The sequence below is a fragment of the Gadus morhua genome, chromosome 23 (genome assembly GCF_902167405.1).
Source record: "Gadus morhua chromosome 23, gadMor3.0, whole genome shotgun sequence".
In the NCBI taxonomy this organism is placed as follows: Eukaryota; Metazoa; Chordata; class Actinopteri; order Gadiformes; family Gadidae; genus Gadus; species Gadus morhua.
The window spans coordinates 2,418,723-2,433,444 of record NC_044070.1 but is presented as its reverse complement, the minus strand read 5'-3'; the positions used below and the strand labels follow the sequence as shown (position 1 = coordinate 2,433,444).

The 14,722-nt window shown below is 48.9% G+C and overlaps 1 protein-coding gene across 1 annotated transcript in view; it reads right to left on the bottom strand.

The window, feature by feature from the left end:
• Positions 1-5,021: 5,021 nt before the first annotated feature.
• The window catches only part of drd3 (dopamine receptor D3), a 38,282-nt gene continuing 28,581 nt past the window's right edge, over positions 5,022-14,722 (bottom strand). Inside the window, exons 4-9 of the mRNA XM_030349691.1 lie at positions 13,305-13,441; positions 11,449-11,642; positions 9,271-9,330; positions 8,568-8,919; positions 8,403-8,477; positions 5,022-6,174 (exon numbers count right to left, since the gene is read on the bottom strand). Of these exons, the coding sequence (XP_030205551.1) occupies positions 5,978-6,174; positions 8,403-8,477; positions 8,568-8,919; positions 9,271-9,330; positions 11,449-11,642; positions 13,305-13,441 (1,015 nt within the window). The 3' untranslated portion in view covers positions 5,022-5,977. The remainder of the gene's footprint in view (positions 6,175-8,402; positions 8,478-8,567; positions 8,920-9,270; positions 9,331-11,448; positions 11,643-13,304; positions 13,442-14,722) is intronic.

Below are 14,722 nucleotides of genomic sequence, written 5' to 3'. Positions count from 1 at the left end.
GTGCCTGTCATCTTGCTGATTGGTGTATCTTGCTGAAAGTCTGTTCTTTCATCACAACACGTAAACAAAGAACATCACTTCCTTTGTGTACAATCCGGGACTCAAACTAATCTGAATCAATCAGCTGCTTCATGCCATCTGGGGCCTAGCCAGAGACCAATCACAAGTGATCAAAGGTAAAGCTCAAACCAGAGGACAAGATGTTCAGAGAAGGGGATTCAGTCTCTCAAACTGCTTTTTTAATATAATTGAATTTCATGCTGCAGCCACATAGTGTTGGATGTTTGATGAACTTATATGTGTTTAGGACATATGATAAAAAATAAGAACACAAAAATCTGAGCATGGAGACCATCGATTTTTCCAGCTATGTCCAATTAGTACGAATGTTGTGTCTACCACAAACCAACACCGACACACACATGCACACACAAACACACACACACACACACACACACACACACACACACACACACACACACACACACACACACACACACACACACACACACACACACACACACAAATACACACACAAACGCCTACACACCCACACACCCAAACTAACATACACACGCACACTCATTCACACGCACACAAGCACTCACACACACACACACACACACACACACACACACACACACACACACACACACACACACACACACACACACACACACACACACACACACACACATACACACACACACACACACACACCCAGACAGATACCTACACACCCACAAACAAACACCACACCCGCACACTCACACACTCACACACAAACAAACTTACACACATCCGACATTTCGCTAGTCGGATCGACCAATCTGCTGCTCAATGTCATCTTGGTGAAGACTAATCACAGAACAACAGCACTCACAAACACAAACACAGTGACAGTCACTCACTTCAGCACACCTCTTCCTTGCGTGTTGCTCTAGCCTTGACCATGCACAAAACACAAACACGCAGAGGCGAGCAAGCTCTGCCTGTGTGAACTTGCCCTGCAGCATCTCAGCGCGCCAGGCAGCGACTACAAGACCAGGGGCCTCGTTTATAAAACTCTGCGTAAAACCCTCCTGATCTATAAAACCGTGCGGCGTACACCTGTACGCACTCTTCTCGTTATAAATGCCAACATGTGTTACATTTTCCAGTGTGTGTCACGAGGGTGAAAATGCGTGCACTAGCGCCATGCTCCTCCCAAGATTGTCCGAAAATAGTCCTTAAAAGGTCAATGCTAAAAATCAATGAATTTCCTAGTATACAGTATAAGGAGCCTTTGATGGCCTGTCATTACACGGGAAAATGGATACGCCTACGCCCAAGAAAAAAGCAAGATTTGCACACTGTGAAATAGAATTGGCTCTTACCAAAGTAGAATCAGCACAGGGGTAACCTTGCATGGCAGTTTGTGGCAGCTGCGGTAAACAAGGTCAGTTCTACCCCAAGATAATTTCAAGAAGTAAAAAATAAGTGGTCCAGTGTCCTTCCATCCTCGGCCGTGTCCTTACTGATGTCGTGCTGCAGTCACAGAAAGACATAATATAAGCCATTGGTAAATGAACTGCCGAAGTGCGCAATGTCACAAGTGTATTGACATTTGCTGTGCATTGAAAGAAAAAAATTAAAGTATATCATCTGTCTTATCTGTCAATAAACACTGCATTGTTCGCGCAATATTACCGCTCTAGGAGCGCGCTCCTCATTTGCCGCGTGCGCGTTCATCTCGTCTGCCAATATGTTGTCTTAACTGCACATGCCCTGATAATACGGCAAACCTTTTCCGGTGTAGCCTATATAAAAGGATTCCTCCAAACCTATCAAGGCACCTCCATCATGATTACAAATGCCCAATGGCACGTTCAATCACCACCAGACCGCGCGCATGAACAGCATTATAACAATGCTGAGCTTCGGTTTGTGGGTTGGGGAAGGGAGTGAGGAGCCAGTTCGTCAGGGGGATACCCACTATCTCCTGCATGAGAATTGTAGGTTTTGGAAAACCACTCTAGATGACTGTTTTAGCGAGAAGCCAACAATCTTTCACGGCGCCAGCCTGGAGTCTTCTTCCTACACTACTTTGTCTCAACATAAATGAGTAGTGGGTTGAGCCTTGCCAGTGAGCCACAACATTTAATAAGGTCATGTGTCTGGATCACAGAAAATGTGCACGTTAACTGAGTGGTATTGCTCCGATTCACACCAGCATTATCATTATCAGTCGGTGCTTTTATAGCCACATGTGTGCCGTCAACAGCACACATTACATTAGGAAAACCGGACATTGCAGCAAATTGCATTTTACTGTAATGTTGGCCTGTTCAACAGCAGCATCAGGGGCGGTTCCTTAGAGGTGGCAAAACCTCCTCGTGATAAAAAAGAAGAAGAAAGATTTACGTGATGATGAAATTATTATTAAAAATATTTTTTCCTTTCATAATTATCTATGTGCAATGTGTATTTATTAATGACATGACATTGAAAATGTTGAAAAAAATTGCCAAGTGCCTTTGCAAGGCAGGAGGCTAGCCGACGTTACTCTGAGTATGTTATGTCCGGGGCTAGCCACTGAAGGCAAAGAGGCCAAAACTCACTTTTGCCGCCTTTGAGAATAAAATATAACGAATTACAATTCAGTTTCACTGTTGCGAGGTAAATCATCCATACTATGTTAAACATAGGAAGGGCGGCCAGCCACATCTACTCCCTGCAACCAATCACAAACCAATCACGTTTTTTTTAACGTTCTAAGCAAATGAGCCCTCAGTTGCTTTAGAAAATACATGCATATGCGGGTGCACTGCGCGCGTTCATGAGTGCGCGTTCATCTTTGCCTCCCTGGTGAGCTCGGCCTGGTGAACTCGGTCCGCTCAGTCATGGCTGCGATATCCCGGACCGATCGCCAAGGTCAGGGTTAGGTCAACACTTGTACATGCACAGGTATGGACCTATTCCGACGAGTACGCCGTTCTAAGGATGGTGCCAATTCAGCACAGATGTCCAGGAGAATGGCTCTAGCTTACCTGAAACGGCTTATTAGCCATTGATCATCATGGGCCAGGAAATCTTGGTGGTCTCGAATGCGTCTCATACCTCTTGCCAAATCCTTGAGCAATGCCAAAGCTCCCATATTTTAGCTCATTTTGTGATTAGGCCACCAGGAGAATTATTTATAGTCCTAGTGCCAATATTATAATTTATTACTGTAGCCTTAGGCTAATTTAATGTAGGCCTGCATATATATGTATCAGGCTAATTAATTAAACTTAAGTGATATTTGGTTTGGCCAAGGATTTTGATTTAAAAGGGGTTGTAGTGTGAACACAAATTTCCTTAATTCATTTTTCATAATGCATGCTTTTTATAAAATGTATAAATTAATCCGAAGTGATATGCACGATGTGGGTTAGGTATCCAAAGTTGGAGTGTTCTTTTTCTTTTTGGCTAATTGGCGGTGTGCAACCTGATATGGTGCTTTACCGCCAGCAACTTCCTGTTGTCATCGCCAGAGATTGCCGTTTGTAAAACTTAACGGGACCTTTACTCCTGGGTGAAAGGATCCGTTGAACTGCGCAATCTTTTCCGCATGGATTATTTGGAGGTGAAAGATGCGTACGCACATTTCCTCCCTGTATCCGCAACATTTTCGTGCGGAGAGACCTTTATAAATGAGGCCCTTGGCCCCAAACTTCCAATCCAGCGCCGGAACTTTACATACGCTAAGCTCCACGTAAACAAGCTTGCGGCAGCACAAGGAGTCCAATTGGTCCTGTGGTTCTCCTGGGGCTCTGAGGGGAGGGGCGTACGGGACCCCTGTCATCTATTTTGTCCCCCTCGCTCATTTCATTACCCCTCTCTATCTTTTCTCTCACTCGCTCTCCCTCTCTCCTTTCCTCTCTCTCTCCCTCTCTCCCTCCCCACCCGCTCTCACCCCACCCTCTCTCTCTCTCTCTCTCTCTCTCTCCCTCCCTCTCTCTCTCTCTCTCTCTCTCTCTCTCTCTCTCTCTCTCTCTCTCGCTCTCTCTCTCTCTCTCTCTCTCTCTCTCTCTCTCTCTCTCTCTCTCTCGCTCTCTCTCTCTCTCTCTCCCCACTCTCTCTCCCTCCCCAACCTTCTCACCGACTCCTCGTTCTGCATTCAGCTCTTCTCCTCGTCCTATCCTCCTATCCCCTCGTCTTTATCTTCGTCCTCCCAATAGTTCCTTTCTGGTAATCTTTGCTTCCTCCTTCCTGCTCACTAGTGACGGTTAGTGATCAACCGTCCGTTATTTCTTTGTGTGATCCTCCTAATTGCTTCCACCTGCTCCTTCACCACCCCCCCTTAAGGGTTCTTTATCTGCAGAAAACTCTCCCTCCCTCTCTCCTTTCACTCCCTCTCCCTCCTCCTCTCTCTTTCTCTGTTTCTCTCTCTGCCTCTCTCACAGCCTCTCTCTCCCACTATTATCTCTCCCACTTCTTTGTCTCTCTCTCTCTCTCTCTGTCATGCATTCTGACTCTCTCCTTCACTCTTGCTTGTTCTCTCCCTTTCTAGGCCTGTCTCTCCCTTCCCCTCTCTCTTTCGGTCTCTCGACCAAGGACCTGCTGTGTATTGAGCACTGTCCTGCAGGCAGCGTCTCCCGACGCTTATACACACACACAAACACTCACAACCACACACCAACACACACATATATACACCCACACACATATACACACATACATAAAAACACACACACACACACACACACACAAAAATACACATACACACCCACACACACCCAAACACATATACACTCACAAACACACACACACACACACACACACACACACACACACACACACACACACACTTGCTTGCGACGCAAACACCGAACTCGTCTCACCATTTTTATTTCATTGAGGATACTCGCTCCACATTAAATATTCCTCCTTCACAGTTTACAGTCGTGACTGAGACATCCCATCAGATTCCCCCCCCCCCCCCCCCCCCCCCCCCCCCACTGAGTGGAGCAGCCCCTTTCAGATGTGCTGTTGGAGGCTGCTGCTGATCACTGGGGAGGCTTGGCAGCCTCTCCAGTCTCTGAATAACCACGGTAACCCCCTCCCAGCCCACTCCTTCACTGTGATCCACAACATCTACACCACACATCAAGAACAATAGACATCAACACATTACGCTCTTTACTATGAGTCCCTCTCTTCTTCTGGCTCTGTGGCTCTGGTCCCAGGTGGCTCTGTGACTCTGTGGCTCTGGTCCCAGGGGGGCTCTGTGACTCTGTGGCTCTGGTCCATGGCGGCTCTGTTTCAGTGGACGAGGGACCTCGCCGGGCGTTGCCCCGGGACGCAGAAGACGGTGATTCATTCATCTGTCATTTATTATCTATTAGTTATCCTCACAATAGGCAGTGTGGTTTCCAATCCGAGTGACGGCGAGACTACAGCGGTGAGGAGAATCCCGTGATGGTTATCTCGATGCAGTGGAACGATGCAGTGCACAGCTGGGTGAGCAGCACATGAATAACTGTACAGGTCTATAGAGAGAATGTTCAACCATGTGGAAACCGGTATAAATCTTTAAAGGGAAGTAGGCAGAGGTTGTCTGGTACCTGACTGAATGCTCTCCCAGTCCAGAGCAGTCTTGATCCTGAGGCAGTCCTCTGTCTGTCTGTCCCACTAACGGCTGCACCTTGTGCCCTCCATGTGTGTCACCCCTCATCCCCAAGTCCCTCCCTCCGCACCAGCATGATGGGGGAGGGCCGGGCGGTCCTGTGATGCTGTCCCAGGACAGGTATGGGATGTGATGCTGCAGACTAGTCTGGGAGGACTGGGGTGGGGCTGGGTAACATGTGCACTAACCCCAGTGGGGACCAGGGTTCCTTCCCTTGACTCTACTCAACTCCATCACCACCACCACCACCTCACCACCACCACCTCCACCACCACATCCAACACCATCACCACCATCACCACCACCACCTCCACCACCATCCCCCCCTCAGCAGCTCAGGATCTTGATGAATGCACGGCGGAACTCGACGTTGAAAGTGGTGTAGATGACGGGGTTGAGGGCGCTGTTGACATAGCCCAGCCAGGTGACGGCGCTGTACAGGGTGGGGGGGATGTAGCAGGTGCTGCAGTGGGTGTTCAGGATGTGGGTGACGAAGAAGGGCAGCCAGCAGATGAGGAACACCCCTGAGCAGAGGCAGCGAAGAGGGGGGGGGGGGGGGGGGTCACATATTGGGGAGGAGTTGAAGGGGAAATGGAGTCAATGACAGGAAAGTACAAAAATACAAAATAAACACACAAAGAAGAATATATATATTTGTACATCCATAGCTTCAACAGGCAAGTGTGGAGACTTCACTGTTAGCATGTGAGCATGTGAGCCAACTGAATCCCTAGCATGTGAGCCAACTGAATCCCCCACCCCTCCCTTTCCCAGTACTACGGTGGCCTGTACCGGCCTGTATTGTTTTAGGTCAAAGTTGGTATTCGACATCCCACCAATGTAAAAAATGTATGGTTCTAGCCTGCAGATAAAACAAAAAAAGTGTAACTAATCACAACAGGTTATTTCGGTCACCATGGCCATAAAGTGTTACTTACTTACTGCATCCTTATTGGTAAAACCGAGTGAGTCCGGACCCCCGGTGTCCTGACCCAACCAGGCTCATTCAATCTGGCCCCCTAATCATCCTCCTGTATAATTGGCTGACTCATCAATTCCCTCACTCTCCACCTCAAGCTGGTGTGTGGTGAGCGTTCTGGCGCAGATTGGCTGCGGTGCATCACCCAAGTGGGTGCTACACACTGGTGGTGGTTAGTGAGGTCCCCCCTTTACTGTAAAGCGTCTTTGAGTGTCTAGAAAAGCGCTATAAATTCAATCCATTATTATTATTATTATTATTATTATTATTAATAAATAAATACACCTATAATTATCACTATCTGTTATATGTATTGATCATTCATGATAGTAAACTACCATCATAGACCTATAATTATCACTATCTGTTATATGTATTGATCATTCATAATAGTAAACTACCATCATAGACCTATAATTATCACTATCTGTTATATGTATTGATCATTCATTATAGTAACTACAATCATAGACCTATAATTATCACTATTTGTTATATGTAATGATCATTCATTATAGTAACTACAATCATACACCTATAATTATCACTATCTGTTATATGTAATGATCATTCATAATAGTAAACTACCACCATAGACCTATAATTATCACTATCTGTTGTATGTATTGATCCTTCATATCGATGGCAGTCGGCGCTACAAGCCAACATTTACTGGCTCTGTGGTATGTGAATATCGAATGCTTTTGATAACAGCAGTTGCATCGCTACAGTTTCTTTTTGGATAGCAAAAAGATTTCTCAGAAAGAGTGATAGCCTACATTGAGTTATCGAAGAGGAGTCTCTAAAGCATGGATGTATTAAAGCATGCAAACCCACTAATCATAATCCCCATCACCCACCGCGCCACTATTTTACATTTTGAAAAGTGAAACTCTGTCCTAATTTAATCCTCCCAAGTGGTTCTGCTAGAGGCCACTGACGCCCCAGTGTCCTTTCATCAGGAGAGGGTGGAGCCTCCCGGTCTTCTGTAGCCTCCCGTTGAGACTGACTGTAGCGCTACAGGCTCGATGGGGCTCATGTGTTTTAGGAGTTAAAACAACCGGAACCAGGCGGTGGATTCTGATTGGCCGCTCACTAGCTCCGCAAAGAGCCGGCGCCTGCTGGTGAGGCGGGCCCGACACGCGTTTGCCTGTGCCGGCGCTCGCCCTCTAATGAGGCAGACTGCTCTAATTATGGCCTCACCCAGCGAGACGGGAGGCTGCTTCAGAGGGGGATAATGATGTAGAGAGGCAGCTGTCGCCCACCTCAAGATTGCGCAGTAAACGAGGCGACCTATTCTGGTTAACTGAAGAGCACCCAATATACCGTTATAACAGGGAAGGTCGAGCATGGTGACCACCAGGACCACCCGCCCCACCTCCTCACCAGGACCACCCCGCCCCACCTCCTCACCAGGACCACCCCGCCCCACCTCCTCACCAGGACCACCCCGCCCCACCTCCTCACCAGGACCACCCCGCCCCACCTCCTCACCAGGACCACCCCGCCCCACCTCCTCACCAAAACCACCCCGCCCCACCTCCTCACCCGGACCGCCAGGACCAGCCCGCCCCAGCTCCTCACCAGGACCAACCCGCCCCAGCTCCTCACCAGGACCAACCCGCCCCACCTCCTCACCAGGACCAACCCGCCCCACCTCCTCACCAGGACCAACCCGCCCCACCTCCTCACCAAGACCAACCCGCCCCACCTCCTCACCAGGACCAACCCGCCCCACCTCCTCACCAGGACCAACCCGCCCCACCTCCTCACCAAGGACTATGGCCAGCATCTGCGTGGCCTTCCTCTCGCGGGCATGCAGGCTCCTGAGGCGGGGCTGATGGAGGCAGGGCCGGTGGAGGCGGGGCCGGTGGAGGCGGGGCTGGTGGAGGCGGGGCTGGTGGGGGCGGGGCTGGTGGGGGCGGGGCTGGTGGAGGCGGGCGTGGCCGGCGGGCCGCAGGGCGGTGTGGGACCGTCCGTTGGACAGCTCCTTCACCTCACAGCTTCTCCTCACTGACAACCGCTTGCTCCTCCGGGCCGCCCCCTCCTCCTCCTCCTCCTCCTCCCCCTGCCCCTGGTCCCACCCCAGGTCCTGCTCCAGGTCCTGCTCCAGGTCCTGCTCCAGGTCCAGGTCTGTGCGTCCGCAGGAGGCGTGGCTGACGCTGCAGTAGTGGTTGGTGTCCACTGGTGGCGCTGGCGGGCCGGCCCCCGGACCCGTCTTGGGCCGCTTGCGACGGAGGCACATGGACAGCAGGTCAGACTTGGGGGGTCCGGCCGGCTCCTCTGCCCCCTGCTGGGAGAAATAAATGGCAGCGTCATGGCGATCCGCAGCGGTGGGAACGTCTGACTTCACCTGACGGCCCTGTCTTCATCCAAACACACGCCCCTCGTCGCTTCATCACCCCCCCTTCTCCAACACTTACACCCAGAGGCACACACACTGGGTTATGCTTTGTGTGGAACCCCCCATCACATCCCTGGGCCTCGGACCCCTCCAGCCCCCACGGACTGCTCTCTGTAGCCCCCTGCTGTCGTCCTAAAGAACACACACATTTACACACACACACACACACACACACACACACACACACACACACACACACACACACACACACACACACACACACACACACATACTTACCACATTTATCCTGATAGGTGATAGGTCTGCCCTCACATGGGATGCCTCCGGGCAGGTCTCCTGGGAGGAAGGGGAATACAAAGCAAACAATGTTTAGCATATACAGGTAGAAGCTAACCTATGGGTTAGTTAGAGCAGGACTCAAACCGCCACTACGTGACTCACCCACCCAAAATGAAGATCGTTAACACAATTCTCTGTTACTTCTAAAGAATGTCTTGACTTCGACTTCCCGCTTACTGTTAAAGTGCCAAAAGTGACCCAGCTACTCTCATTCTGAACGGTCTGAAACATTGAGAAGAAACTAACAACGGTCCGCCGCAGTCTCCTCTTCTGACCACTCCACTGCTCCTCAGAATGTCAACAGTGCAAGAGCTCATCAGAACTCCTCAGAACTTCATCTGGGCTTCAGCACCTCACAGCTACCAAAACAGAACAGATCAGGGGCGGACTGGCCATCGGGAATACCGGGGACATCCCCGGTGGGCCGATGGCCGAAAATATAATTCCACCGGCCCATCATCGCATCAGCCGAAATGATTAACACTGCGGCACAAGCATAATTTTCTCCAAGAGCTATACCTATCTTAATCTGACTGATTCTGACTGACTGACTGACTTTTATACTGCTACTCGCAATCGGTCTTCCCACTCATGGTGACTATTTTTCGAATTTTTTTAAGTGTCTTCTAATATGTGTTTTACAGACTTCGGAAGTCCAAAGTAAGAAAAGATCTCCACCTTATTAATAAACACCTCTAAATTGGTTCTTACACAGCCGAAGTGTTCTCAACTGTGCGGATTGAGGTAGAGAATTTGGATTTGCATACATACACGCAACGCGGCACCCAGTTCTACGCATGCGCTCAACCCATGAGGCCCAGTGATGCTGGTGGCGATACGATACAACGACCTACGGTAAGCTTACTGATCATGAATTAAAACGTCTCTAAAATATGTTTGACTTAGGACCTATGTTCTATGGCCAATTTCGTTTGCATTGTAAATACAAGACAAGTCTGTAGCTGTTGCTAGCCCTCAGCCTACTCTACTCTGAAACAGCCAGCCGTTAGCCTACACTCTAATGTTGTGTGTTTGAGTGGTGGGCTAGCCGGTTAGCCCATTGGTGCGCGGTCCAGATACCGAATTATGATAGCCCTATACTCCGACAACAAGAAAGTCATTAGTCCGACAGCCCACCGCCCAGGATAGGGTGGTGTCATTTATGTGCCATGGTGTACTGTATGATGATGTTATGATGTTCATTTATGAAGACGTGAAAACAGTGGTAGCACTGGCGTGCGAAGTGCTGCAAGATGCGGCGGGAACCACACCACCTCCACCACAAAAAATGAATTCAGTTCACAATTTAGTGGGTACTACTCTTGATACAGTAGAGTAACATCTGATCCATCATTTATTCTCTTTTCTATTCTTTGTCTTTGTCTTCTATTTTTTGTCTTTCTCTTCTATTAAACGCAGGTACACACCCAGTCGGATGAACTCTACCCATTACTGTGATGGACGTGGAGTATACTTTTTTTGTTAATAAATAACACCTTTTGGAAGTGTATAATGCGTCCACTCTCACTGATTGCTATTAAGTCATTGCATGGCTTAAGAGGTATGTGGAAAATAGTTGCACAGTTGGAGTCAGGCTTTTAGCTAGGATTTTTTGTACAGCACTTGATCGTTTTTAGGTAATATTGCAATTACACTGATTTATTTATATGTTTAGTAATTTAATGCATAATAACAGTGAGTGTAACTGAAACTAGGTAACAAGGTACAAAATTCAAGTAACAACTTTAACAAAAAGAAACAACTTTCTACACAACTTTAAAGTGTATGATGTATATTGTATTGTATTGAATTTAGATTAATTAAGACCACCACCTTAACACACAAACTCTTGTTGAACTCATAAAGTAGTAGGTTCAGTGACGTGCGGTGAGACAGCTGTCTTCTGTAGCTTCTGCGAGCCCGTGAATCAATGTTTCGTTGGAATCATGATGTAACGTTGTTGGAGAGAACATGTAGTGCCATGTCATAATAAAGTGATGACATGGAACAGACTGCACGCATCAGGCTCAAGCCCAGAATGACCCGAGTCTACAGCCAACTGAAGCGCTGCCTAAGGATTGCCGAGGCCTCGTTAGCCAGTGCTGATTGGCCGACCACAGAGAGGCGGGTCAGGCCGGGCTGCACCTGGCTGCTGGCCTGGCGGAAGGCGATCCTCTTCCTGCGCATCCGGAGGAAGACGTAGATGCGGATGTAGACCAGCAGCGTGACGAAGAAGGGCAGGTAGAAGGACACCACCGAGGAGTAGATCACAAACTCTGGGTTGGAGATGGAGCAGACCGTGGGGTTGTCTGGTTGGTCAGGGAGAAGGAAGGAGGGGCCATCCATTAATGAAACCTTATTTATAGACCGTTGAAACAGAGCTTCAAAAACAAGGAAAGAAATAAAACGACATGAGCAGAAATTCACTTGATCACACTTCAACACTACCTCATTACTAGTGAATTTACACCAAATGGTGTGTTTGACGATGGCATCACATGATCACATCTGATTCCTTTTGTTACAGGAATATTGTACATGACTCTTTTTTGTGGTTTGCTGGTTCAAACAGAGCAGGTTCAACAAGCTTAATGCTGTGTACCGTGCAACACCTGACCCTGATAATCGGCCTGGAGCATGAGATGGGCGGGCCGGACCCAAGCGCCAAGGAGGACGGACACTGATGCAAGACCCACATGCTCCCAGCCAGGAACCACCGCCCTGGAGGACGGACCTGCACCTGATGTTAGATCCACAGGCTCCCAGGAACAACATCCTCCCTCCTCCCTATCTCCCCCCTCCTCTCCCTCCCTCCGCCACACACTGTGATCCCTAGACTAGAGGTCATCCCTACAGGAAATGAATCACATTGCATTTCCCATATCAATCATTACTGAGTCCTGAATAACAAGATGGATTCGAGGCTCACACTCATCAGATCAACGTAACATAAAGACATGTACATGGTAAGAAATAGCAAACATACAAATAGAGGCAGAAGAACATGCAATTCAATTCAAAACTCCCAAGAACAACAATATGTATCAGTCAGGAATACATAAGGCATCAGGGCAGCAGAGTGACCCCCTGAAATAGGCCCTGTGACTGCCTGTTCACATATAGCGCTCTGCAATTCCTCCCCAGTATTACAACCCTGAGGGAATTAAATTACTATGCCAAAATCGGACCGTGGAGCCTTTTCAACACATCGTAATAGATACCTGATGAGAATACCTTTCACCCGAGGTAATAAACCTAGGCAGATTGGCAGAGAACGGTCCTGCAGGCACAGACCACAGTTGCTGGAATGCATATTGCGTGTTAGTGCTGCCATCCCCCAAACACAACGTTAGCTGACACCCTGTTAACCCTCCTCCCCGTCCTCCCCCTCCCCCTCCCTCACTCTGGATCCATCATGGGCCAATCATGCCTCATAACAGGAAGATGGAAGAATCCCCCTCCCCCCACGGTGTCACGCGGCCCCCACTTCTTTGAGGGAATTGGGGGGGGGGGGGGTGCGTGTGTATCTAATCCGACGAGAGGATGGACTTGATGTTTATCCTCAGCCCCCGGTTATGTGTGTGTGTGTGTGTATGTGAGTGTGTGTGTGTGTGTGTGTGTGTGTGTGTGTGTGTGTGTGTGTGTGTGTGTGAGTGTGAGTGTCTGTGTGTGTGTGTGTGTGTGTGCGTATGTGTGTGTGTGTGCGTGTGTGTGGGAGGGGGGGATTCTGATCATTTCATTGCAAGGACTGTCTTTGGAGAGGGACGCCTGGCACAGAGCCTCCATGTAGGTTGGGTATGAAGGGTGGCTGCGTGTGTGTGTACACAGGCTACTTATATATGTATAGGAATTCTAGATGTGTTTGCTTTATAAGGCATAGTATTCTATTTTAGATAGAAGATATTTCAGGAGTATGGCAGATGGGTTTATTCATTGATTGTAATTGGAGTACATTGTCATGGCGGTCTCACCTGTCGTGTTCAGTCCGAACAGCAGGGGGCAGGAGACGGCGAAGGCCAGGAGCCAGACCGCAGCGATCATGAGGGAAACCCGTGTCCTGGAGCTCTGGGTGGTGTTATACAGGACGGGCAGGACCACTGCTGTGTACCTGCACAAGGTTCACACACACAAACACACACACAGTCATAGGTGCACACACACACACACGCACACACACACACGCACACACAGACACACACACACCGACAGTACCAGCTCAACTTGCCTTGGTTCGGCCCGCTTTTTTGTGCGTTTCGCCAGACTGAGGTACCTGGTACTTTTTTAGCCTGACAGGTTCCAAGAGAGCTGATCTGATACTTTTGTGTGAAGTTAACAGGCTGCAGGCCACTGATTGGCCAGAGTGACGCCACTGGACAAGTAATGATGAGCGCGACACCCGACGCCCAACTGCGTCACCCAGCATCTTTTAATATTGTCATCAGCGTCCAGGCAACAATAGTGATTGATCGCAGGAACAGCGTGCAAGTACACGCCGTGGACCGTGACAGAGGTGGAGACGCTCCTGTGTGTAGTCTTGTGGTCGCGTATGTGTCGCAATTTCGTGAATGCTTGCTATGACAACCCGCCCGCCCTGGTACTGTTGGTGGAAACGGTGCAATACAGTCATAGGTACACACACACACACACACACACACACACACACACACACACACACACACACACACAGATACACTCATAGATGCACACAATCGCAAACAAATCGTCTAATTTGTTGAAATTCTCTTTAAATCCCAAAAGCAATCGATAGTGCTCTGACAAAATAAAAATAATGTGTGTGTGTGTGTGTGTGTGTGTGTGTGTGTGTGTGTGTGTGTGTGCTCAGAATGCATTCTGATGTTACTACCAAAGGGGTTTAGCGGTCGTTGTTAGTCATTACAGGGGTCATGACCCAAATGATAGTGACTCAATGGTATTTGGACCACAGGAAGAGTGCCATGAACGATTACTCTCATCACACTAATTATACTTTTCTTTCCATTCTCCAGGCGAAGTAAAGGGTACAGAGGGGTGACCCAACAGAGAAAAGAATTGTAATAAAAAAAGACTACTCCCTCCCTCCCTCTTGTCCCTCCCTGCCCGCTCTCCTCCATCCCTCCCTCACTCTTGTCCCTCCCTCCCTCCTCTCCTCCTTCCTTCCCTCCCTCTCTCCCTCAGTCACTTCCTTATCTCTGCCCCTCCTCTCCTCCCTCCCTCCCTTCCTCACTCCTCTCCTCCCTCCCTCCTCTATGCTGGTCCCTGTTGTTCTCCTCTATTCCTGCAACCTGACCTCTGTTTACTCTGCAGGTATGGAGTTAGAATCATGCCAAAACACCCCCCACACACAAAACGTGTTTTACTCACGCACAACGATTCACACACACACTCAATG